We start from the raw sequence: 24,517 nt of genomic DNA, 5'->3' as shown, positions 1-24,517 counted from the left end.
TCTGCCTCCATCAAATCAAAAACACATATAAAAAAAGCTGTAAATACTGACACTGTCAAAAAGTGTCCCACCCTTCCTGATTTCCTATTTTTTATACGTTTGTCACACTTAAGTGTTTCAGAGCATCAAACCAGTTTAAATATTACATGAAGGTGTTCATTATTAAAGGTGACAAAATCCAAACCAACATGGCCTGTGTGGAAAAATTATTGCAGCTAAACCTAATCATTGGCCAGGTCACCTTGTACTGCAATAAATGCAATCAAGTGTTGGCGATAACTTCAAATCAATCTTTTACAGCCCGGTGGAGGAATTTTGGCCCGTTCATCTTTGCCAGATTTTTGTGTATTATTCCACACTTGAAGGTTTGAGGTTGTTTTTCTGAAATGCAATGGTATCATATTTTCCGGACTACAGAGCGCCATAATATAAGAGCAGCTACAGATTTAAAAAAAAAAAAAAAAACTGGAAACGTAACAAGCCGCACCGGGCTATAAGCTGCTGGAATCTCAGCCGCTCTCGGTTTTCCATAAGGACCCAGCAGAGGGCAGCAGAGAGCTGCGTCCTAATAAATCTGCAGTTTACATTCAGCGGCTCTATTTCCCTCCTGCACTGCCAGACCTTTAGCCCTCAACTTAAAAGCTGCATCATATGAGTTTGAAGAAATGTCTCCGTCGTGCCTGCTGCTAGCATGTGCTTGTTCTAAATGAAAATTAGCGCTTTTTTCTTTGATTTCCAATTTTGACTTCCAATGATTCACTTCCTGCTAAAGAGCCCCCTGGTGGTTGAAGAAAAATCCACCGAAAAGCCGCCCCGGGCTACAAGCCGCATGGTTCAGAGTGTGGGAAAAAAAATAGCGGCTTATAGTCTAAAAAATACAGTATTTTTACACCAGATGTGATGGGACTCTCTTCCAAAGAGTTAAAATGTTGCCTAGTCAGTCCACAGAATCTGTTCCCCAAGGTTTTATGGATCATCAAGATGTTTCTGGAAAAACTAAGATGAGCCTTAATGTTCTTCTTTTATATTTGAACTCTGCCATGCAGGCTGTTTTTTTTTTTATTGTGAACTTTGACCTTAACTGAGGCAAATGGGACCTGCAGTTTTTTGTAGGTTTTTTGTTTTGCTTTTCTGTCTTCTGTGACGTTTTGGTAGAGTCACTACTGAACTCTTGAAGTAACTTTGGTTCACCAGCCGTTCCTGGAAAACCTCACCACCAATGTGGACGTGGTTTTTAAGTGACATCTTGAGTAAGAACAGGTGTTGTGTGGGTGTGGCTAGACGGTGAACTCAGGTGTGATAAATCAGAGTTAGGTTCTGTCTTAATGACGGTGTGGGGCAATCAACTTTTCATGTAGGTTCGTTTCCCTTAATAATAAACACCTTCATTAGAAAAATCTATTTTAGAAAAATCTTTAACTAACATTTAAATTAGTTTGTTGTTAAGTGTGACAAATATGCAAAAAACTGGAAACCAGGAAGAGGCCAAACACTTCTTCTTCACACCACTGTAACACCGTTATAACATCAGGTGTTACTTGCACATCTTAATTCATGAAGTTTTTATGTGGCATAGCCATGAAAGACCAGCCTCACAAATTAAATATCAAACTGAAAGCTACATTTGGGGTTCACTGTGGATCTGAAGTTTAACTTTCTGCGTGCTTCTGTGTAAATGACCCTTGGACCGTCTTACAGCCCTCATAAAAACTACTTAGATAGCCTGAAGTTATTTATTACTGCAAAACTTTGATACGTCTGCTTCACACGCACAGACGCACTCACAAAATCATGGGTGTGATTGGGTCCTTATGGTAACTCTTGCTCATGGTGAATTGCTAATACCATTCCCCACACACGTACTTCCTGGGACTCTTATCTTTCATAAACTCTGATTAAGGTGAACACACCTGAGAGGGCTGGAGATGACTGTCTTTATGGGTGTTTCTTTTATAAGCATTAGAGATAACACGGAGAAAAACAGCCCAACAAAGAAGAAGCTGCTTCACAGACCAGCAGAGACTGACTCTGTGGGATAGGATTCAGAGTAGCGATGCCTAAAGTTTGCTGACATTTGCTTTTGGAAAAAAAAAGCAGCATTGAAAGGCAGAAGGTCACTGAGAAGAGTCTGTACTGTACTTTCAGTTTCCTGTCATTTGTGAGGAGAATAATCGACGAGTCGAGGTAAATTTCATCTGCTTATTTCTCATTTCGTGTCTGGGTTAACACAGAAGAACGGAGCTGGTGTTGCCAGGCCTTCCTTTCTAAACGCTGTGTTGTAAAGCTGGTAATGAAACAGGAACCATTACTGATTTCAGGTCATCGCTGAGGCAGCGGATTAGACCATGTCGGAGGAGCTGAGATTCAGAGGGAGGAAAAGAGAAGGGAGGCACAGGTAAACAGGCTGTTTGTCTTCCTCTGTTTGCTGTTTATTCAAGGAAGAAATCTCCTTTAAAGAAAAGAGGCTCAGGACAACATGTGAATGTAGAGCGGTGAATCACATTCAGGTTAATGGAGGCCCAATTAGAAACTCTTTGATTATAATTAGCATGCATGATTAAATGCAGTCCTAACTACAGACATGACACGTTTCTCTCTGATTGGTGGAGATGTATTTTCTACTTTTTGGGTTATTCACCTTGTTCAGGAAAGTAAATGTAAATATTTTTGACACCATATGATATACTTTTAAAATATGGAAATGTCTAATATCATGATGTGGAAACTCAAGTTTGTGTAAAAGAAAAAAACTCAATATTTGATTTAAACTAGTTTTTCCTGTTTAATGTAACTTCATATATGTCAGAATAATTAAAGATTGATTTATTTTATATACTTTTGTAACTTTCTTTAAAGTCCAAAGGTTGCATAGATTAGCTTAGTTCATTGCAGTTTCATTTTAGCTGTATATATAGATCTTTTGAGTATCTTACAGTCCTGTTATGATATCTGGTGACATTGTTGTCCTTAAGCCACTTTGCAACAAATGTTGGTTTATTTAGGTTATATTAGATATGCAGCTCTGGACAAAATTAGGAGACCACTTAAAATGATCAGTTTCTCTGAAAATCCAAGCAGAAACTGTAGAAAATGAGAAATAGAACAAGGAAAAAGACTCAGCGCTTTCAGACCTGAAATAATGCAAAGAAAACAAGTTCATGTTCATTCAGAAACAACAAAGCTAATGTTTTAACTTGGGAAGAGTTCAGAGATCAGTATTTGGAGGAATAACCAGGAGGTTTTTGTTTATTTAACTTTATTTTCACATGATGTCACACAAGGAAACAGCATATTTGAGGCGGCGCTGTAATGTTTGTATGCATTTAACTCAAGTGTTGAAAATTTGAATGAATCTTAAAATCATACAAAGACAGAAATTATAATCTGTGGTGTCACAAACTGTTAAGAGTTACAGTAACATTTGTGTACGTAAAATTCTCACCAGTAAATAGAAATCATTTTGTTGATGCTATTTGACCTAAACCAGGAAAAGTTTTGTCTTAGTTGACATTGAGCAAAAATAGATTATCTGTCTTTTCTTAATTATGGCCAAAACTCTGAATATATGCTTTTATAGTATTTGTTACACTATTGAGTCCTTAATCCAAAATAGGTTATTGTACTATTTAAATAGATTTATTACTTTTGTGTCTCTGTCTGTTCAGCAGATTATTTCTAGCACCCACAGCAACTGAAAGTAAAAAAAAAAAAACAGGAAGAGCAAGTTCACTTTTCTTATTTCAGAACAACCCAAGTTCTTCCGCAAACAGAACTGGAAACGTTTCATCAGGCCATCAAGTTTTAAATCCTGTAAAAAAAAATTCAAGAGACAAGTTGAATCACGGAAACTATTCAATTTCCTTGTCCTCAGGCTCACGATCAAACTTTATTAACCTCTTCATCATTGTTAGGAGGTTAATTGTTAGTGGGATAGATATTAGTATTGGATAAAATTAAAAACTGCTCGCTTGTATTACCTGGTTTCAATTAAATATAATTTACAGTTTGAGGGAACACTTAATTTCCCTTGAGCACTGCTGCGTTTCTCTTTATTGCTGCGCCCGATATCATCCCCGCTGATGCTGCCTGCTGTTAGACGGGCCATTAAAAAATGTTAAATACATACCAAACTTTAATCACATTCTCCATATTGATATCTGTGAGGCAAATATGGAATCAGGTTACCAGTTTTCTTTTTTTTTTAATCTGATTTTAAACTCTCAGAGCTTTGGAAAAAAGACCGAAGCATATATATGATTAATGTCGCTATCGTCTGAGGGGCATGAATTATAATATAATTTTTAAAAGCAATGTCAGAATATGTTTTAAATCCAACAGGTCCTTTTAAAATTGATTTATTGTATTTGCTTGTATATCTTGTGAGCACAACAGGTGAGTTCATAACAGCCACAGGGTTGAAGGTTGAAATCCCGTTTCAAACTGAGTTTTTTTAATATTCCCTCATTATTTATCATCTAAAAATGCACAACATTGTTGTTTTATTTGTATTACTGATATGATCAACTTGTTCTTAAAGGTGTTAACTTAATATTCAATATTCTATCTAACTAAATATTCAGTCAATATTAAGTTTTCTTCTTCGAAAACTTAATATTGACACCAAAATTAACAACAGAATATCAAGAAAACAGAAATTAAAATTGTTTAAATAAAATGTACAAAGTCCATAGTTTGGAAAAGAAAATAACGATTACATTTATCTACTAAACTTTATTTTAGAACTGTATTTATGGAAATTAAAAACTTGAAATATTTTAAATATTGAAATAGGCCTCACAAGAGAAAAGTATGTAATTAAAACTTTAAATGTGAAAGCTTTAATTATATATTGTCAAATAAAAGTAACATTAAAGAAAGTTAATAAATCAAGGAACAACTAAAAACTTGATAGACCACAAACACATTTATTTTTTATATTTGTTCTAAATTAACTATCATCCTTTAAGTTTTTTTTATGCTGTTCTCATAAACCAGGAAATGTTTAAGTTTTTCCTTAATGCCATCAGTAAGATGATGAAAGGAAAATATAAATGTTTGTTGTTATTGGAGAAGAAAAATCTTGATAAGAAACATTGTGATTGTGATGATGTTAAACACAAATTAGTAGCATTTTGTAAACCCAAGAACTGATAGACAATTCATGCGAATAAGTACATTTTGTGTTGGGACCATCTTCCTCAAGTGGCCCATAAATACATCTAAATAAATCAGAGAAATTACAGTTGCTGTTTGTTGGTTTTCACAACAAATGCAGCAAAATGTCTTGATAAAATTGTTCATCCATCCTTACTTCTCAAATTTCCCTACAGAAATATTTGGTTTCTCTTGCTACGTTATGCATATAAGTGTCTGCAAAACAACATCGACTAAATCCTGAACCAAATCACTCAAACTCAGGACGTGGATGGACAACGATTTGATTGCTATTGCAGTTGCCAGGTCCTTTTTTTGTTGTTGTTTTAGCCCAGAAAAAGTTTTGTAGCAAACTGACTCTGAATTGAGTTTAATCAAAGACAAACTCATCCTTGGTTTGTCCATTTGATCAACTCTAACTCATTTTAAGACGCCAGTAGATATCTTATTACAACCTTTTCTCATTTAGAAATTGCAGCTAATCTTTTCTTTTTTTGATGAAATGTTTTGCTTAGATTCAGTTTCACAGAAATTACTTCCCCTTTACTGTAACCAGAGCAGTTCATGGCAGCAGTTTGTCCCCTAATTGTCCTTTATCTATTGCACTCTTGTGTAACAATAATACAGTGGGGGGGTCAGTGGGAAAAGTGGTCATGTTGCAATCAAACGCCTCACCATTTCCTCATATCCTTGGGCAAAACTGAAACCAAAATTGTTTACTGGCCTTCGTATGATTGGGGAAGTTTGTAAGAGTGGATGAGTGAGAATCCTGGTCTAACGGTGCTTTGAGTGGTTAGTATGATGAGAAAAGCAGAAATGATCTTTACTTGTGTTGGTTTAGGTCATGTTCTTGTTCCTCACTGTTAACGCCACCTCCATCAGGAGATTTAAATATGCTCCACTTTGTCTTTTTTCAGCATTTGGTTCGTGAAGTCATGTAAAAATAACGGCGAGTGTGACAGCTGCTCATTTTTTTTGTGTGAGTTGTTGCCAATTAGCCAGTGAGCAGATGTTACACAAGAGGGTTTTATAAGGCTGGCTTCAGTGACAGAAGAGCAGCCTTCTTAGCTTATGGCATTTATTACGTTTAAGGAGCTGAGATTTCTGGAACGATCCTCTAAACATGAACTTTGTTCTGTGAGCTGTATGCACACAACGCTGCAGAACAGGAAAAAGGAATAAAGCTAAAGGGATTTTTTTCAGAAAGGTCAACAGTCGAGTTTGTCATTTTAGTGCCTGGAAATCTGGTGACTATATATACAGCTTTAGACAGAGTCTGCTTCCTTATGATGACTCGTCTTTAACAGGCGTACTTTGAGTTGTGTTAAAAAGCGGTAATTTTCAATCATTATCCGTAGAGATGTCGGCGAGACGTCATTTTTTTCTGCCACATTCCTAAGAGATCATCTTAAGAAATACTTTTGCTCAACAAATAATGCTTAAATCAGCTCATAAGTTTATGTAACAAGCCAGATAAAGATTGTAAAGAGTTTTAAGGAGCTGTTTAATTGCTTCGTACAATATAAACTAACTCTGTATGTGTTGCTGTCCTCATTTCCAGTCTGAGCAGTTTGGATGGTTGCTATGCCAGAAACAAAGATAAAAAAGAAAAATGTCTTATCTGCTTAGACAGAGCCCACACCCTGATGATTACTCTGTATGTAAGCAACAAGCTGGCAGCAGAGAATGATGGACATAAACAATCTGATTGCCTATCATCTGTCGACGTCAGAGATATTCAGCCGGATTAGCGGGAAAACATTGTTTCTGCGTTACGTGTTGGGGTTGACTCAGCAGCGTTTATGTTAAGTGCCAAATCCTTTCTGCTCACTTAATCCATGATACAAATACAAATGGAAAAACAAAACCATACAAACGCAAATTAAAATACAAAGAATTTATTCAAAAAGTCCAAGGAATTAATATATTTCTTCTACATTATACACACAAATACCCCATTGGGTCTATGTGGAGAAAATGCTTTTCAAAATGTTTTTTTTTTTTTTAATAAAGAAAGGGAATCACATATCTAAGTATTTACAGCCTTTGGCTTGAAAACTCAAAGTTAAGACATTTCCACTGATCATTCTTGAGATGTTTCTACATCTTAAATGGAGTGCATTCAAGGTAAATCTAGTTTATTATAAACTAGATTCATGGTAAATCTACTTTATTACAAACTAGATTCATGGTAAATCTACTTTATTGGATATGCATCTGTCTACAAGCTCCCACAGCTGACAGTACAAGGTTAGAGGTCAAACACCAAGCATGAAATCAAAGGAATTGTCTATAGATTTGGGGAAGGATACAGAAAAATCCCAAGTCCCAATGAGCTCAGTGGCAAACGGTGACTAACCTCTCTAGAAATGTGCCCAGTTCTCTTAGTTATAGAAAAATGTGTGTTGATACTCTTTGTTTTGGCCGTTGCCGTAACATCTGTGCTCGCCTCTCAGGGACACATGGGATCCATTTCAGCTGAACCCCATTGGAGCCGAGAAGGAGCAAAAGAAACGATGCCTCCTGGTGGCGCAGTACTTCGTGGCTATTTTTGTTGGGTTGGCGGTTTTGGTCAGCGCTGTTGTTGCCAAGGTAAAAATTATTTTTCAAATACTTTTTTTTCTTGTAAGGAACCCAAGCATCTATCCTAAAGCTCCAAGGACAAAAAGTTAAATTTAATTTCATAAATCTAATTGGTTCTCCAGTCTGACTTGGTTGGCGCATTATGGATGCTTTTGGAGAGCTGAGCAGGAAGCAAAAAAAAAATGTTTCCTTGATACTTACTTAAATGGAAAATGACATAAAATAGTGGACAGTTTATCACTCCTCTATTCTCTAGAATCATAACAACGTTCTTTGTTCAGTGTGTTTAATGTCAGCAAACAAACCTTTGGTTTTATTTGGATTGTTTAATATGTGCTAGATTTTTTTGTGCATCTTTTTTCCTTGTACATAACATCCTTATTACAGCTGACTAATCTTTAACAGAGTTCGGTTTTAGCCGACTTGTATCCACTTTGCTCTTGTCTGTGTTAGTCTGTCTCTCAGTGGCTCTCTGTCGTCTCCTTTCAGGGCTCCCTCTTGGTCTTGTCAGCACTCTCCAGTCCAAAATCACTCCGTAATGAAAAGGACCAGCAGTTCTACATGCTGATGTTGGTGTTTTGCCTGGTTTTCCCCAACTTCTTAGTTTTTTTGAAGTCCCTGTGGCGTTGTGCCTTCAAGACATTTGTGCCCCCCAACATGAAGACCATGGCGTTGGTATGTGTCTTAAAACGTCAAATTAATCCATCACACGGCCCCAGAAACTATACAGTGTTCATTTTAGATTTACTTATTTGCTGACATGTATCAGGTGTAACAAGTGAGTGAGTGAATTAAGACACAACTTATGTATCACGGTATGAAATACGGCTCATTTCGCCACCTACAGTTTTTCTTATGAGGTGTCTTTTCAGGCTCTGGTGTGTTTTTGTCCCATCATGTTCTCCTGTCCTTTTCAGATTTGTGTCATTGAGAGTTTGGTGTCTCTTGGCACTTCACTCCTGGTCCTGGTCGTTATGCCTCATTTTGACATCCTGACGAATCTCTTCATCAGTGGAGGAGTCTGCATTGTGTCAGCAATCCTGCAGATAGTGTTCAGGCTACAAAGGGAGAACTGGAAAATCCTCTTCCCAATCTGCTCCCTCCTCCTCACCAGTGTTGGTAACGCTCCTGACTTTGTTGTTTATTATGAAAACAGAAAAAGAAAACTACAGATTTTCCTGCTATGCTGCTGTGTTAGAGCAACTTGGACAAACTCCATAATAGAAGTATAAAAGTGATATACAACGATTTGCAAATTGTGGCTTAGAAAGAGTTTTATGATTTAATAAAATATCATTGTTTTTTTGTGTGTTTTTTTTAGCAGATAGCCACTCTATAATAGCGTGTGCAAGAATCTTCAATCAGGTTCTTCCAGAAAGCACGAATGTTTTCCCCTAACCCAATTTTCAGGATCAAATCATGGATTTAGTTGCTCCACTGGACAAAACAGTTTAGACAAATTGAATTACTGCCTGTGGTATGAAATAAAACCTCTGTCGCTTGGTTTAGACCGAACAGACAGAAACGTACAGGAAGCACTAACTGTTTGGGAATAACTGCCTGATTGCAGGTTACTGCCTCTTGGGAATGGACTACTACATCCGTGAAGCGTCGCATGTGGACCGGCAGAAAAAGGATTGCTTTTACTACGTGGGTTTGGGGATTTTCTCTTCGCTCCTCGTCTCCCTCTGCTGGTGGGAAAACACAATGCAGGCCAAAAACCGCATGCAGGTATTCCTCAAACACACTCCAGAGCGCCGACGTGTCAACGAATAACGATCAGTGAAACTCCTTTACGTCTTACTTCACAGAAAGCGCTGGCAGAGTTGGACGGCTTCAGGGACTTTGTCTTTGTCATCAGCAGTATTTTGAGGATACTGGTGATAGGTAATTATCTGCTGCCAAAGCTTGTGTCGGTGTGCAGCAGTCAAAACAATGCAGAGGAATCCCACCTGGCGGGGAAAACGTCTTATCGCTCAGCTTCACTGTGGTTTGATATGCTTGGATGGAAAAGAGTCGACATGAAAACACCAACATTTCTGTGCAGCATGTGACAGGGATGAGGGAATATGAACTTTGATGTTGTGGTAATGATGACAGGAGAGTAGATAAAAAGTCGCTGCTACAGAAACACCACAAACTCGCCCTTAACAAATGAGAAATTTGTTAATAAATTACACCAGTGGCTTTAATAAGTTCGGTTTTATTGCTATATATATTATATCTATTGAAGCCCACATGGAGACAACACTGGAGGAAACAATAAAAATCCCAAAATACTGTTAGTTTTGGGATTTTACGAACATCACCAGTTAGCGTTTGTTATAGTAAAATACAAATTGGATCACGATTTTAGAAATAGTCACACAATAAACAATGTAAATGAGGCTTTTGAGGTTTGATGCCTCTTTTCTGCTTCAAACCTCAGAAAAGATGTTTGTAAACATGATAATGTTTACAAAGCATTATCATACAAAGCATATACAAAGCATTATCATGTTTAGTAAACATGCAGTATGTTTTTTGTTTTTTGCAGGAGCTGTGTACCTGATCTACCACAGACTCATGATCAAATCTATCGTGTGGAAAGATTTTAACCTGGCAGGTGATGAAGGAAATATTCTGAAAATAGGTCTTGTGCTCTTTTTCTTACAGGTAAGTCAAAGAGGCTGATAAATGGACATTTATGGTAGAGTAACATGTCGTAATGTGGAATATATTGTTAGTGTTTCTCTCTATCTATTCTAACTGAGGTGTATTCTCAGAAAATCAGTAATGTAGTTTGTTTTTACCTCCTCAGGAAGTTTTCTTGTTCTTATTTATAAAACTGAGACTCACCCTGAACACCTAACCTGGCAAAACTACAGTTATGAGAAAAAGACAAATCACACTCTGACTGGACATATAAAGAATCTGGTATTAAACTTACTCTAAAATTCACCAGTAGTGTTTTGAGGTTTTCACAACTTTTTTTTTTGTTTCATAAAAGATGACGATGGCAATTAAGACAAGTTGTTTTGGTTTGCGCCCTGATTAATTCAACCTTTGACTCTAAAGCGAGCGTTTTGTGAATGCCTGTACGTGATGTAAAAGTTCCCAGTGAAATGCTGAAACCATCGACTTCACACTGGAAAACTGTGACAGAAAACGAATCCCTTCCTAAACGCAGTAAGCTTTAAAACGTTTTCTTTTATCTCAGGCCTTCTGCTCAGCAGCCTGCCACTGGTTTGGCGTAGTTGCCTGTAAGATCAACGCTGTCCGGATGAGTTTCGCTCTGCCTCTGTGTTGCACTGGCCCGGCAGTGCTGGGCCTGGGCCTGATACTCTTCCTCGTATATGCAGAACGTTTTGATTCAGCAAACACAGAAGGGATCATTGGTAAGGTTACCTTTTCTTACAAATACTTTTTCTTCCTTATTCCCTCACCTGACTTGTTCCAGCTTCAATAAAAAAATAAAATGCTGGGACATCATTTACTCAGAGACAAACTTCTTCCTTATGCACATCACTATATCTATCTGAGCCTTTTCTCTATGACGTACGTCAGATCTAATAAAAAGAAAATGGCTGCATGATTATTGCAAGATTACTTGGGAAAACAAGTACCAACATACAGCTTCCAGAAGTATTTTCTTTTGACCTTATCTATTGTTATTTGCTGTTGTTATTATTATTATTTTGTTAATCAGGTGAGACAAAAAAACTACAAATATTTTTATCAAAAGGATAAAACAAAACGGATGCTATGCATGAAACTGAACCGCCTGGTTGATGTTTTCATTCTTGCAGCCTTCTGTTCAAATTTGCATTTGATTAAGGACAAAAACACAACTAATGTTCCTCTGTTGGAGATGTTCCGGAGCATCTGCAGGACCTCACTCAACAAGTACGACACCCCAGGCTAATATTCTGCTTTATTTCCACACAAACCTGCATAAATTATGTGCTCTGTGAAAAGTTTGGTTGTATATGAAGTACAGAAGTCTTAGAAGTGTAAAGGTTGCTCACGGTGATGCGTTGTTTGTTTGACAGCCACTACTTCCAATGGCCTTTTGCCATGTTGGTGCTGGAGGGAGTGTGCATGTGGGGTGGATTTGTCTCAGCTACGTATTATGTGTGGAAGATCAAGGTATTTTTATGCTCTCTTATATACTCCTCTCTTTACCGAATATTTAAAATTACAAGGTTGGAACCACGTTTCTGAAAAAAATGTGCTTAGATAAACCAAGATATTATGTTTCGGACAAGACATTTGTCTAGGTTAAAGTTAAAACACTGCATTTTTGAGCCATTTTATTTTCTTTAACCACACAAAAAGTCGCGGACCTTAATGATTCTACACTCAACAGGTCCAGCGTATAGAAAGAACATCTCAGCTCTTTGTGCGTCGACTCTACGAATCCGCCTTCATCGACCTGTCTCTGCTGCTCAACACCAAGATGAAGCTGCCAAAAGCCCAAACAAATGAAAAGTAAGAGGATTCTCATGCTTTGCTTTCCTGTTTTAAAATTATAAAACAGCACATGCAGACATGGGTTGACTGTAGCAATTACACTAAATTGGAAAAATCTGCTTTTGAAAACTGAATTTATCAATTTTTGATAGAAGTGTTTTCAAAAATAACAGAAAAGTCCCTTTCTTGAAAATTTATAGTGGCCCAACATTACCACTGTTGAAGTCACAAGCAGATTTTTTTTGAATAGGTTGATAAATTTAAGAGCCATATATGATTTGAAAATCAGGTAGACGACCAGGGATTCAGTAGTGCTGCACTATTCTTTTTGAGGAAGAGAAACCTCTTTGAATTATCCATGTAGCAAGAGGATGAAATCTTATTTCTTGAAAATCAAGCCAAATGGAATCACGTACAGGGATGAGAGAAGTGGTCCAAGAATGAACCCTTAGGTTATTCCATAGCTGAGGGGAACTGAAGACGAAAATGAAGCCTCACCAGAATAACAGAGACAGAGAGAAGAGATAAATACCTTTTATTGTCCCAAAGTGGGGAAATTAGTTCACACAAAAGATCAAACAGTTTTATATGTACAAAACAAGATGAACAAAATAAAACTAATGTACAGTGCAGTTGTATATAACAATGTGCTAAAACCTTCCTGTAATCTTTTAAATCCTCGTCTCCACAGCCAGGATGAACTGCAGAGCGTTGTGATCTATCTCTGTGCCACCATGTGGCACGAAACCTACGATGAAATGCTGAAGATTCTCACTTCCATGTTCAGGTAGCACAATATCAATATCAATACCGTGTTTTTCGGACTATAAGCCGCTATTTTTCCCCCACGCTTTGAACCATGCGGCTTTTCCGTGGATTTTTCTTCAACCACCAGGGGGCTCTCTAGCAGGAAGTAAATCATTGGAAGTCAAAATTGGAAATCGAAGAAGAAAGTGCTAATTTTCATTTAGAGCAAGCACATGCTAGCAGCAGGCATGACAGAGAAATTTCTTTTGCTCATCATGGAAACAACATATATATATATTATATATATATATATGTACGTTTCTAAATTTTTTATTTTTTATTTTTTTCCTTTGTGGGTAGCGCTTATAGTGAGGCGCGCTCTGTAGTCCGGAAAATATGTATGCCTGCTGACATTCAAGAGCTTAACATGTGACATAAGTGAAGCTGAATATTTAATTTGCATTACCATTTGTTTCTTGCTTCGTTTCAGGCTGGATCGTTATCGAGGCGATCCAAAGGAGGAGCACAAGGACAGCTTTGACTTTGAAAGCCACATCTTTGTTGACGATGCGTTCATGACTCAAAAGGAGACAGGGAAAAGGCTGGTCAATGAATATGTGGAAGACCTGATTCATGTTGTGACAGAGGTTTACAGGTACAAGACTACCATGCAGACATGGAGCGCGTACATGTACATTTTGGCATCTCTGACCACTGATCTGTCCATCCCCCCGTTCAGAGTGTTCACCAACAAAGAGCCTGACGACGTGTCGATCATTGAAACTCCCTACGGCGGGAGGTTAATGTTTGTCCTGCCTGAGGGCAACATGCTCTACGTTCACCTGAAGGACAAAAGTCGCATTCGCAACAAAAAAAGGTGGTCTCAGGTAAGGACAAGCACTATATAGTTTGTATTTATGACTTGTAGTTTTCATAGTTTTTAATGAACAACACTGTTATATTTTTTATGAATTATGAAACTCAAAAGTGTCAAAATATTCCGTTTTTTTCCAGATAATGTACATGTACTATCTGCTTGGCTGGAAAGGTTACATCACCAAGAACCCCCAGAAAATGCCAGTAAGAGATTTATTGATTGCATTTATATTTTACTATCTCTATGTTCTGGTGAAAATGTTAAACGTCCTTCTTTCTGATTCCAGCGTATGGATACCAGCAGAGAAAGTCTGATCTCTATGGACGGAGAGATTTTCCTTTTGCCTCAGTACGACAACGACAACAAGAGAAGATTCATTTCAGACGACAACACGTACATCCTGGCTCTGGACGGAGACACAGACTTCCACCCTAAAGCCGTGGTTCTGCTCGTGGACAGGTGGGCGACGCGTTTTTTAAACTAAACATATTGATGTATCTCAATTTCAGGAAGCCATTTCATACCACCGTGCAGTTTTACTGGAGATCGTATCTTTACAGTTCTCTTATCTTGACATAATCAAGGTTGGGTTTTTTCTTTCTTCAGATAGCAAGTGCTAAGGTACAGCTTGAATATGATGTGTGGAAAAAAAGTAGCTCTTGTGTTAACGAACAGTTTTGTCATTCAGTATCATCATCAGAAAACATGATTCAAACTTCCTCAAAACAAATGACCAAAGCTTGATGAATTACTTATTTCATAAATACCATAAATGGTTTACTTTCTTAACTTCTGCAGTTTCACTTGAATGCTTTGAAACAAAAAATAATAATAATTTCTTAACAGGCTGAGAATGTATTACAACGTCGGTGCAGCATGTGGCAGAATCCATCCGACTGGCATGGGTACGTCAAATGTTCTCGATAACTTTTCACTACTTTGTGTTTTTACTTCAGAACATTTGGACAGATTTTAACCTTATATCTCAGAAAGATGCATGGGAAGGTACCAACCAGCTGAGATGCATTTAGCTGTGAATGCAATTTGCTGTAAATGTTGCCTTTTTAAAGGACAGGCTTTCTTTTTTGTGCATAATGCTAAATTCTCACTCTAAATTATCTTCTTTGCCCTGCATGTCACAGGTCCCATGGTTTGGTACCAGAAGTTTGAGTACGCAGTGGGCCATTGGTTGCAGAAGACCGCAGAGCACGTGTTCGGCTCCGTGTTGTGCAGCCCGGGATGCTTCAGTCTGTTTAGGGGCTCCGCGTTGATGGACGACAACATCTTGAAGAAGTACACAACAACTGCAACAAGAGGAGCCGAGTATGTGCAATATGACCAAGGTAGGTTCTGATCCGACCCGGTTTCGTAATGCGACGGCCTTGGAGCAGGAATAATTGTGCGTATCATCAGGGGAGGATCGTTGGCTGTGTACTTTGCTGCTGCAACAAGGATGGCGTGTGGAGTACAACGCCGCATCAGACGCATACACCAACTCACCACAGGAATTCAAAGAGTTTTACAACCAGAGGAGACGATGGGGGCCTTCCACACTGGCTAACACACTGGATCTTCTGCACAGGTCAGTAATCATGGTTAGCGATTAAAAACCCAATCTTAACGCACACTTTTTCATTCATGTTTTAAATGTAAGTACGCACAGTGCCTTGGAAAGCTAATATTTTCACATGTTTGTATGTTACTACCCCCAAAACTTTAAAATGTTTTATTGGATCTTGTGTGAAAACAATCAATCATTTTTTACATTTATGCTTCATCTTGTGTTGGCCAGTTATGTGCATTTTCACATGTGGTTGTTATGTGACAAATAAAAAAAAAAAAAAGCCATCCTTTTCCAATGCACTGTAAATACACACGTAAGTCTAATACTTATGTTAATCTTTTTTATATCTGCTTAGGTTTCTTGTGATCTTATTCTGGATTTAATTATTCAACGAGACATTTAAAGATGTCACATATTTAAATCAAAATGTACTAATTCTTGTGTTTTTCATCATCTAAATACAGTGGAAGTGAGACGGTGAAGAGAAACCAATCCATCTCAAGCCTTTATATCTTCTATCAGATGTTCACTGTTGGATCCTCTATTCTGGGACCCGCCTCTGTGACGCTTATGGTAGCAGGTGAGCAGAACCGGACCGTCACATCTAAGGCCACAGGTTAACCAAAGACCCTTCACACTCCATGTTTGTGCTCAGCAAATTAGAGTTAAAGCACAAGTTTTCAACTTTGCCGCAGAAGTCTGACAATAAGAACGCAGGCAAACTGCAACATGTCTGTTCTCTCTTAACCTGGATTGTTTGACTTGGTTAGAGGAAACCTGTTGCCTTAAACCATTCTAGTTTTTACACAACAATGAAGCTCAACAAGTTTACTTGTGTCGACTTAGAACCTCAGTTTGTGTACCGGTCACTGAAAGCTGATCACAGAGACACTTAGAAACTGGAAGTTACATGTTTCAGATGTAAAGCTCTGGAAAAAACTGAGAGTCCACTGCACTGAACCCCATTGAAAACCTCCTGGTTATTCCACCAAACATTGATTTCTGAACTATTCCTGAGTTAAAACATTGGTTTTGTTGTTTCTTGTTTTCTTTGCATTATTTGAGGTCTGGAAGCTCTGCATCTTTTTGTTATTATTTTTTCAAATAAATACTAAATCTTTGCATGTAATTTTGGAGACATGTTGGCAGTAGTTTATGGAATAAAAGAACAATGTTCATTTTACTCAATCATATACCTATATAAAGCAAAATCAAGGAAACTGATCATTTTAAGTGGACTCTTATCTTTTTCCAGAGCTGCATGTATATATTCTATTTTATAAAGACAGAACATTGTGTCTTTAAAGTGTGTCAAAACAAATTAATTGGAAAGAAAAAATTGAAAAACCAAAGAGAACCTTGTTGTCACTTCTAAGCTAATAAAATCAAGTCAGTCGTTTTCTTGAGGTCATTTAGAAAGTACTTTTTCGACGAGAAGTAGGGACCATTCAAAGAATATTTTTCTGTCAACTCAAATATACCTTTGACAATATTTAAGCAGATCTCACACAGTTTGGAAGCGAAACATTTAGATTCACAAATAATATTGACGACAACTGGGCCAATCAGACATATATGGTCATTATTTATAAATAATATGCAAAATGTTTCTGTCAGGCGTTAATACGTCCCTCGCTCTCCATGTTGTTTTTCCCAACAGGAGCGTTTCAGTTCGTCTTCAAAATGGATGGCGCCCTTGCCATCATCATCGCCTGCATCCCGCCCGTCCTCTACATCATCATCTGCTTTGCAACTAAAGCAAATACCCAGATAACCATCGCTGCCGTCATGAGCGTTATTTACGCGTTTCTTATGACCGCGTCGTTCTTCTCCATCATTGGTAGGTGCAACCTTATGCGTAGCTGCAGTTGTGCAGTCGCTGTGCATACAAACATAGAGTGTTCTTCTTTTAGGGGACATGGTGGTGCAGGGCACGTTTCTGACCCCCACTGGTGTGTTTTTGGTCTCAATGGCGATTATGTACTTGGTGACGGCCATGTTGCACCCACAAGAGTTTGGTAGGTTTTTATTATAATCATAAACATTATTCTCCATCAGCAGTGCATCACATGCTTATTTTCAGGAGTGTTTTTGTTTTAATCAGTTAATTCCTGATTTTGAAAGTGTTTTTGAATGACTTTGCTTTGCTCTGCTAATTTTATGCTAATTAGTTTTTTCTGCTCTCTTCCAGGGCTGATTATCTATGGTCTGATGTACTTCATCTGTATCCCCAGTGGATACCTCCTGCTGACCATCTACTCTCTGGTGAACATGAACAATGTGTCATGGGGAACAAGAGAATCCAAGTAATGAGATAATAAAATGTTATGCATATCGTAGTGTTTTCTTGAAATTGTTTTGAGATTAATAACATAATAAAATTAGGCTAAAATGTAAAATTCAAATTTTGGCTTAATCTGAAAAGGAGTTTTGACTTTCCACAATGTGTAGTGTTTAACCTGCACACCAAATGTTATTTAAAAGGCACTAAATCTGATATCGAGTAACGGTAAAGTGAATTACTGTAAAATGGTAACTACTCAAACAAAAACGATAAGCGCAGAATCCACCTGAATCACACAGGATCAGGTTTAGTTGTCATTAATGTCCTAATTTTTATCTTTACGTCATTTCTGTCATTAGGGAAGAAGGAGTACAGAAGAAAACTCATAACGTTTTGTGCAACAAAGACTGCAGGCTCTGCTGCTGGGACTGGAACATAAAGGTACGGCCAAGAGAGAAATGGACACAAACCTTTCGGCGAGAGCATCTGCCGAGTTAAATAGCTCTTCTGTCTCGCAGATAACCCAGGAAGCAGAAAACCCCATGCTTCAGCAGATCACAAGTTTGGCCACACAGAAAGCGCCTCTCCTTCAAATCACCCAAAAAGAAACGCAGCCGCAGGCCGCCTCAAACCCGGAGCCTCAAGACAAACCAGAACTCACCACAGAGAAAGCCGCAGAAGCTAAAACTCCTCTAGCTGGCCAAAACAAAAAGGCACCACTGAAAGACAAGGAAGATTCTTCCTCTCATAGGTTATGATTTTTCTTCTTCTTGTCATTTTTATCGCTGCTGTTGTCAGTATGTATTTAGGGAGAAAAGACAAAAAAGTCACAGTTGAATCATCGACCAAACACTGACATTTATTGCTATATTTGTAAACAGTGACGACAGCGACGATGATGATGAGAAAAAGAGCATGAAGTCTGATTCCTCTTTCTCGTCCGATGAAGGCGACGATGACTTTATGAATTCAGACTCGGAGGAAATGGAAGACATCCCTGTCAGCGGTGAGCCGTTGTTACAAACGACACAGTTATGTCCAATATTCACATCGTGCAGAGGATTAAACTGTAATTATACACGTGTATTTTTCTGTGTGTGCAGACTGGGTGGAGCCTGTAAAGGTAGAGTTTCTGAAGAAGTTAACTTATTTCAACATGAAGAGAAATCTGCAGGCGCAAATCCGGTAAATTGTGATGAGCTTCCTCGCTTTCATGTTTTTGTCCTGTGAGATAATGTTGGAAAAGAAACAAACCTTAAACCTTAATGACTGGACAAAAGGAAACTACAAACTACTTTAAAAAAAAAAAAAAAAGGAAACTACAAACTACTTTAAAAAAAAATGTGCATTTTATTGCCTCTGTTTTGTTTTAAAACGTGTTTCTTCATGTTCGTATGTCCAAATAAACCACAGCAGCACATTGACGTCACTGAGTAGCAGTTGTGTAAATATTGTTTTCATTCCCAGATACACACTCCGAAACAAAAATCAGGAAGATGTGGTTGAAGACCTGATCCTGATGTTGACGGACACGCTTAATATAAGACTGAGCAAAGCTGGACCTGAGGACATTTTGGAACAAGCTGAAATTGACGAGTTGCAGCACGAACTGACCAATCAGGTGGATGTCATGTGTTTTTTTTTTTTGTGTTTTTTTCTTTCAAAACATAAAAACGGGATCATTTGTTTCTAAAATAGCAGCCTTAAGAACAACAGTTTGCAATGATTAACATGACTCGTATTTTCTGTTGGAATAAGACACTGAGTGATTTACTTTGCTTGTGCCTCAGGCTCGACACATCCTGAAGAGTAATAAAATGATGAAGTTAGAAAAGAGAGTGAAACGAGCCATAGAGAAAACCCTCAGTGCCCCACAGATTCAAAGACTGGATGAGGTAAGAAAACCAATCGGCTTACAGAATAAATGACATTTCAAATGTACGCACACCGGCTGCTTTATTAAATACACGCTTCTAGTAACAGGTTGGATCCGCTTGGACCTGCTTCAGTCTTTTTATAGTAAACGCTACAAGACGTCAGAAATATTCCCCGGAGATTTGGGTCCATGTTGACTTGATAACATCACAGATTTGCTGCAGATTTGTTGCTTGTAAACGACACAAATCACTCGCGTCTGAAACGCGCTCCGCTGGATCGTAAACCTCTTGACTGGAGGCCGGTGGAGTACAGGGAACTCATTATCGTAAGAAGAGTTGGAGGCGATCTGAGCTTTGCTGCATTATCCTGTTACAAGGAGCCATCACAATCCACAAACAGATGGACGATATTCTGCTGCTGCTCTGCTTGGTGTGCCAAGAAAATATTTTTCACACCAACATCGATCTTGAGTCCTTCAGAGCGAATCCATGTTTTCATGTTTTGTGTCAAATTCTGACCCCGACGTTTGAATGTCGGCTCGAATCAAGGCTGACCCAGGCAATATTTGTGTTGCTCATTCTTGTCCAGTTCTGGTGAGCCTGTGCAGGTTTTAGTCTGAGCTGGCAGCGTAGCTATGAGTCAGGGTTCGACGTGTGGGGCTTTCAGAAATTACATTTACTCACTGGATATTTTTACCTTTCAGACGAATTTCTGTAAATCTTAGAAACGGTTGTGTGTAAAAATCTTATTAGATAAGTAGATTTTGAAACAGTCACACAAGCCTTTCAGCTGTGCTGCATTCAAAGTCACTTAATTGTTGTTTTTTTTCCCCCCCTGTTCTGATGTTTGGTTTAAACTTCAGTAGGTTTCCTTCACTGCCGACGTTTTTAGCAGATTCGTTATTTGTGTTGGAAGATAAAAGATGTTAGTGAGTTCTGCGTATATGTCTGAGTTTGGTTGATTGCAGGTGAGAAAGTGAGATTATGGTTCACATCGTTCTACATCTGACTCCAGGCGTCTGGGCGGGTTGATGCAAAACTAAAACTCCACAGTTGAAAACGACATTGATTTATTTCCAATTTGTATTTTTAAAAAAACCTAAAAAGCTGTTCCTTTATCTGTGTGTTTAGGGTGAGAAGGACTTCTGGGATAAGCTGATCGAACGATATCTGACACCGATAAATGATTCAGAGGAGCACAAGAAGAGAGTGGGCCAAGAACTTAAGTCGCTGCGAAACAAGGTACAACATTTATGTTCAGTGTCCTGTGATGAAAAGTTCCTGATCCGTTTTTCCAAAGCGCTATATCTGCATTAAAGACGTGACCAAATTCTCAAAACGTGTCTGGTTCCCACAGTCGGTCTTCCTGTATTTCATCATCAACGTTCTCTGGGTGGTAGCAACTTTCTTCCTGCAGCTCATCGGAAACGACATCATCAGCATCAAGATCCCCAAGTTTTCAGTGGAGAAAAATGAAACAGAATACCTAAGGGTGGGAACATCAGAAAATGGAGTTCAGCACAATGATAAAGCGAAGGGACTTTAAAATAAACACTGGTTTTGTTTTCCTCTGGCAGGTGGAGCCTCTCAGTTTGATGTTCCTGTTTTCCTTTGCGGTTCTTCTTCTCGTCCAGTTTGTGGCCATGTTGTATCACAGGTACACAAACGAATGCATTCAATGCTTCGGTTTATTTTTGTTATCTGAACCATTGCGAACACTTCCTGTTCAGGTTTTTTTATTAAGTAAAATTAACTCTAAAATTACTAAAATAATCTCTTATTTAGATGGTATTTTCCACACGGCCGACCGTCATTTTACTTTTGTGTCTCTTGGTTTGCAGGGTCTACACTCTGATCCATGTGGTTTCCTACCGTGGCACAGAGAAGGACTACAAAGAGAGAGAGCCGGTAGGAAACAACACCCATCCGAATGTACCAGTGAATTCAAATATTGTCAAAAAGTTACTTTAGTGAATTAATTTAAAGAGTGAAACTCATACATAATATAGATTTATATCTAATATTTATTATGAGCAACGTATTTCTAAGCATTAGTCTTATTTTTTTATCTTAAAAGCTTACTGATCATTAAAACCCAAATTTCAGAATATTATAGATCAACAACTTTGAACTCGACATGAAACAATATGTACCGAAAGAATATTAAAAAAGTCTAATAAGGAGAAAAAGTTAAAGTTAAACTTTTGTCTGCAGTAGCTGGCTCTCATCTTAGTTATTTATTACTTCTTTTACCGTATTTTTCGGACTATAAGTTGTTACTTTTTCCCCCACATTTGAACCATGTGGCTTGTAGCCCGGTGTGGCTTTTCTGTGGATTTTTCTTCCACCACCAGGGGGCGCTTTAGCAGGAAGTGAATCATTGGAGGTCAAAATTGGAAATCAAAGAAGAAAGTGCTAATTTTCATTTAGAACCAGCACATGCTAGCAGCAGGAACGACGGAGAAATGTTTTCAAACTCATATGATGCAGCTTTTAAGTTGAAGGCTATCGATCCAGTAGTACAGATCGGTAGCCGCTGCACGTAAACTCGGCGTGAACGAATCCATGGTTCGGCGCTGATGATGCAGGGCTACGTCCTTAATAGCAGATTCATTGTGAAAAACCGAGAGCTGTGGAGATACCAGCGACTTATAGCTCAGTGCGGCTTATATATGCCCGTTTCCAGTTGTTTTTTACTTTGTGGGTGCGGCTTATAGTGAGGTCCGCTCTGTAGTCCGGAAAATACAGTATATGAGCTAAAATGCAACTATGATAATCAGGAAACCTTTAACTTTCCCTCTTGCATGATTGTGGTTGTTAAAAATATCTGGTATGTTAAGAAATATAAAATTCCTCATGTGTTTTTTGTTTTGCAACGCAGGAGGATGAAGAGGAGGAGGACCAGGTCTTGGAGAACAATTACGCCGTTTCTCTCCACAGTGAGGACTTCCAGCTGTAGCACAAGAAACAAATACCTCTCCGCATGCATTTCTTCCTTTCTATCTTCCACCATTCACAATGCATAACAGCCATCTTTGATCATACTTCAGAGAAAGCTATATTGCCTGGGTTTCTTTTTTGTTTTTTTATAGTAACAAAGCCATATTCTAAATCGGTCAACGCAGGAAATAATAAACTTTTCATCTGTTCTGCAGCAGCTGTTTCCCCTCCCAAAGAACTGATTGTAATCAATGTGGGGAGGAACAAACGGCACAGGGGAAATCAGTTTTTACAAATTCAATAAGCTTTGTTTGGCGATGCAAAATGAGAACGAGAGAGTACGTTTTAACAAAATCACTGGAGAGAGGGCTTTTAATGACTGTTTTACCTAAATGTGTTTGCTTTTAAGATTTGTATTTATTTTTGTTTGTATGGATAAAAGCATCCTTCAGGGCCTAATTGCAGAGGGTGTCGCAGAGTGTGCGTATGACTCTGGAATAATTTAGTGGAAGTGAAAACAAAGATACACAGGTTTGGTTTACAGAATATCAGTGCTGTCTAGTTGTTGTTTTGCCATTTTGAACATCTTTTTGTTGGATGATTGGCAGATGTGGACCATATATAAGGAAAAACACATTGTAGTCCATTTTTACTTCCATTTCAAAAATAACAGCTTTAAACATTTAAAATCATTTTAAGTAAATATCTAGATATTTTCCTGGAATCACTGACAGTTCAGCACATTCAACGTTTACACATAGTTAGAAATACTGAATTATCTATCGTAATACCCAAGTATTGGACAGTGTTACTTTTTCTGCACTGTATTAAAATGTTGTAATTATCTGTTAATCATCGCAAAGCACTTTGAAAAAAAAGACATTTCCTTTAATCATAAAAATGTACAAGCAAAATGTATTTGTCAAATCAAATGTCTGTTATGAAATAAATTCTTTTATCTGCAATTAAAATGTCATTTTTGTGACACATAAACAAAAGAGTTGCGATTAAAGACCGCAAACGTTCCAAGATCTTCTCAGAACCAAAACAACAAAATAAAAAAATTTAAAAAAAAACTTAAAGCTTGAGAAACTCCTGAAGTTTGCAGATGACACCAATGTCATGGGTCTGATCCAGGACAATGGTCTGGATACATGAGGCAGACTGCCTGGTCCACTGGTTCGGTCCAAACTGGTGCGATCTCCCTCCAATAGATGTAGATAACTTCCAGTTCCTCGGAGTCACCCAGACAGCCACACAGACGCCCCATGAAAAAACGACCTTCATGCACCAACTCGAGAAGTAAAACGTTCCACAGGAGCTGCTGGTCATCTAGTCTGTCCTGTTCACATCCACCGCTGTGACGTCTGGCTGATGTCTATAGAAAACTTAGTCTGCAGAGAGGATGATGGAGCGGGCCGGGTCAGAAAAAGAGCAAATGAATCCATTCCTGGAAGCCAGAGATCTCTTTAGGATCTTCATTTTTTGATCTTTCTCCAGATTTGTGCCGGAAGACAATCTGAGGTCTGTTGACGATTCCTTCACTTTCATGCTTGGTGTCTGATTTCTGACCTCTGGCCTGATCCAGCTCTGGATCCAGCTCTGGATCAGGCCAGAGAAGCAGGATTCAGCTTCTATGCACCACAAATCTGAAACAAACTTCCAGAAAGCTGCAAAACAGCTGAAACACTGACTTCCCTTAAATCCAAACTAAAACCCACCAGTTTAGAGTTGCTTTAGAAACATAATCAATGAATCATTAATCAATCTGATGTGAAACGACAGCAAATGTTTCAATTGTCGACTGTTGCATTTTCGTGTTTTTATCATGTAAAGCACTCTGAAATGCCTTGTTGCTGAAATGTGCTACACAAATAAAATTTGATTTGACTTTGATTTGATAGACCAACTAAATTTTCCTCAGGAGGAAAATACGTTGTAGAAAAATCTCAATAATCAGTGGAACAATTTTCAGCTTCATAGCAAAAGGATGTGAATACTTACGTAAATGTGATTTCTATTTTTAATAAAATTACACA

The 24,517-nt window shown here is 38.2% G+C and overlaps 1 protein-coding gene across 1 annotated transcript; it reads left to right on the top strand.

Annotated features, from left to right (window-relative positions):
- The first annotated feature begins 1,876 nt into the window (after positions 1-1,876).
- Positions 1,877-23,443, top strand: chs1 (chitin synthase 1). The gene is made up of 35 exons (XM_007549807.2): positions 1,877-2,184; positions 2,319-2,395; positions 7,611-7,746; positions 8,227-8,412; positions 8,655-8,856; positions 9,308-9,468; positions 9,549-9,624; positions 10,274-10,392; positions 10,937-11,114; positions 11,526-11,622; positions 11,769-11,865; positions 12,086-12,207; positions 12,881-12,976; positions 13,427-13,591; positions 13,676-13,823; positions 13,951-14,016; positions 14,100-14,272; positions 14,660-14,718; positions 14,956-15,156; positions 15,227-15,395; positions 15,842-15,957; positions 17,038-17,217; positions 17,291-17,395; positions 17,569-17,683; positions 18,021-18,102; positions 18,180-18,412; positions 18,543-18,667; positions 18,765-18,846; positions 19,129-19,282; positions 19,452-19,556; positions 20,670-20,780; positions 20,896-21,030; positions 21,116-21,195; positions 21,380-21,446; positions 22,420-23,443. The coding sequence occupies exons 2-35, from the start codon at positions 2,346-2,348 to the stop codon at positions 22,495-22,497; spliced, it is 4,269 nt and encodes a 1,422-aa protein (XP_007549869.1). The 5' UTR covers positions 1,877-2,184; positions 2,319-2,345; the 3' UTR covers positions 22,498-23,443.
- Positions 23,444-24,517: the final 1,074 nt, after the last annotated feature.

This window comes from Poecilia formosa, unplaced genomic scaffold (assembly GCF_000485575.1).
Source record: "Poecilia formosa unplaced genomic scaffold, Poecilia_formosa-5.1.2 Scaffold33, whole genome shotgun sequence".
Lineage (NCBI taxonomy): Eukaryota > Metazoa > Chordata > Actinopteri > Cyprinodontiformes > Poeciliidae > Poecilia > Poecilia formosa.
Note: the sequence above shows the minus strand (reverse complement) of the source record. Positions and strands in the feature narration are given on the sequence as shown.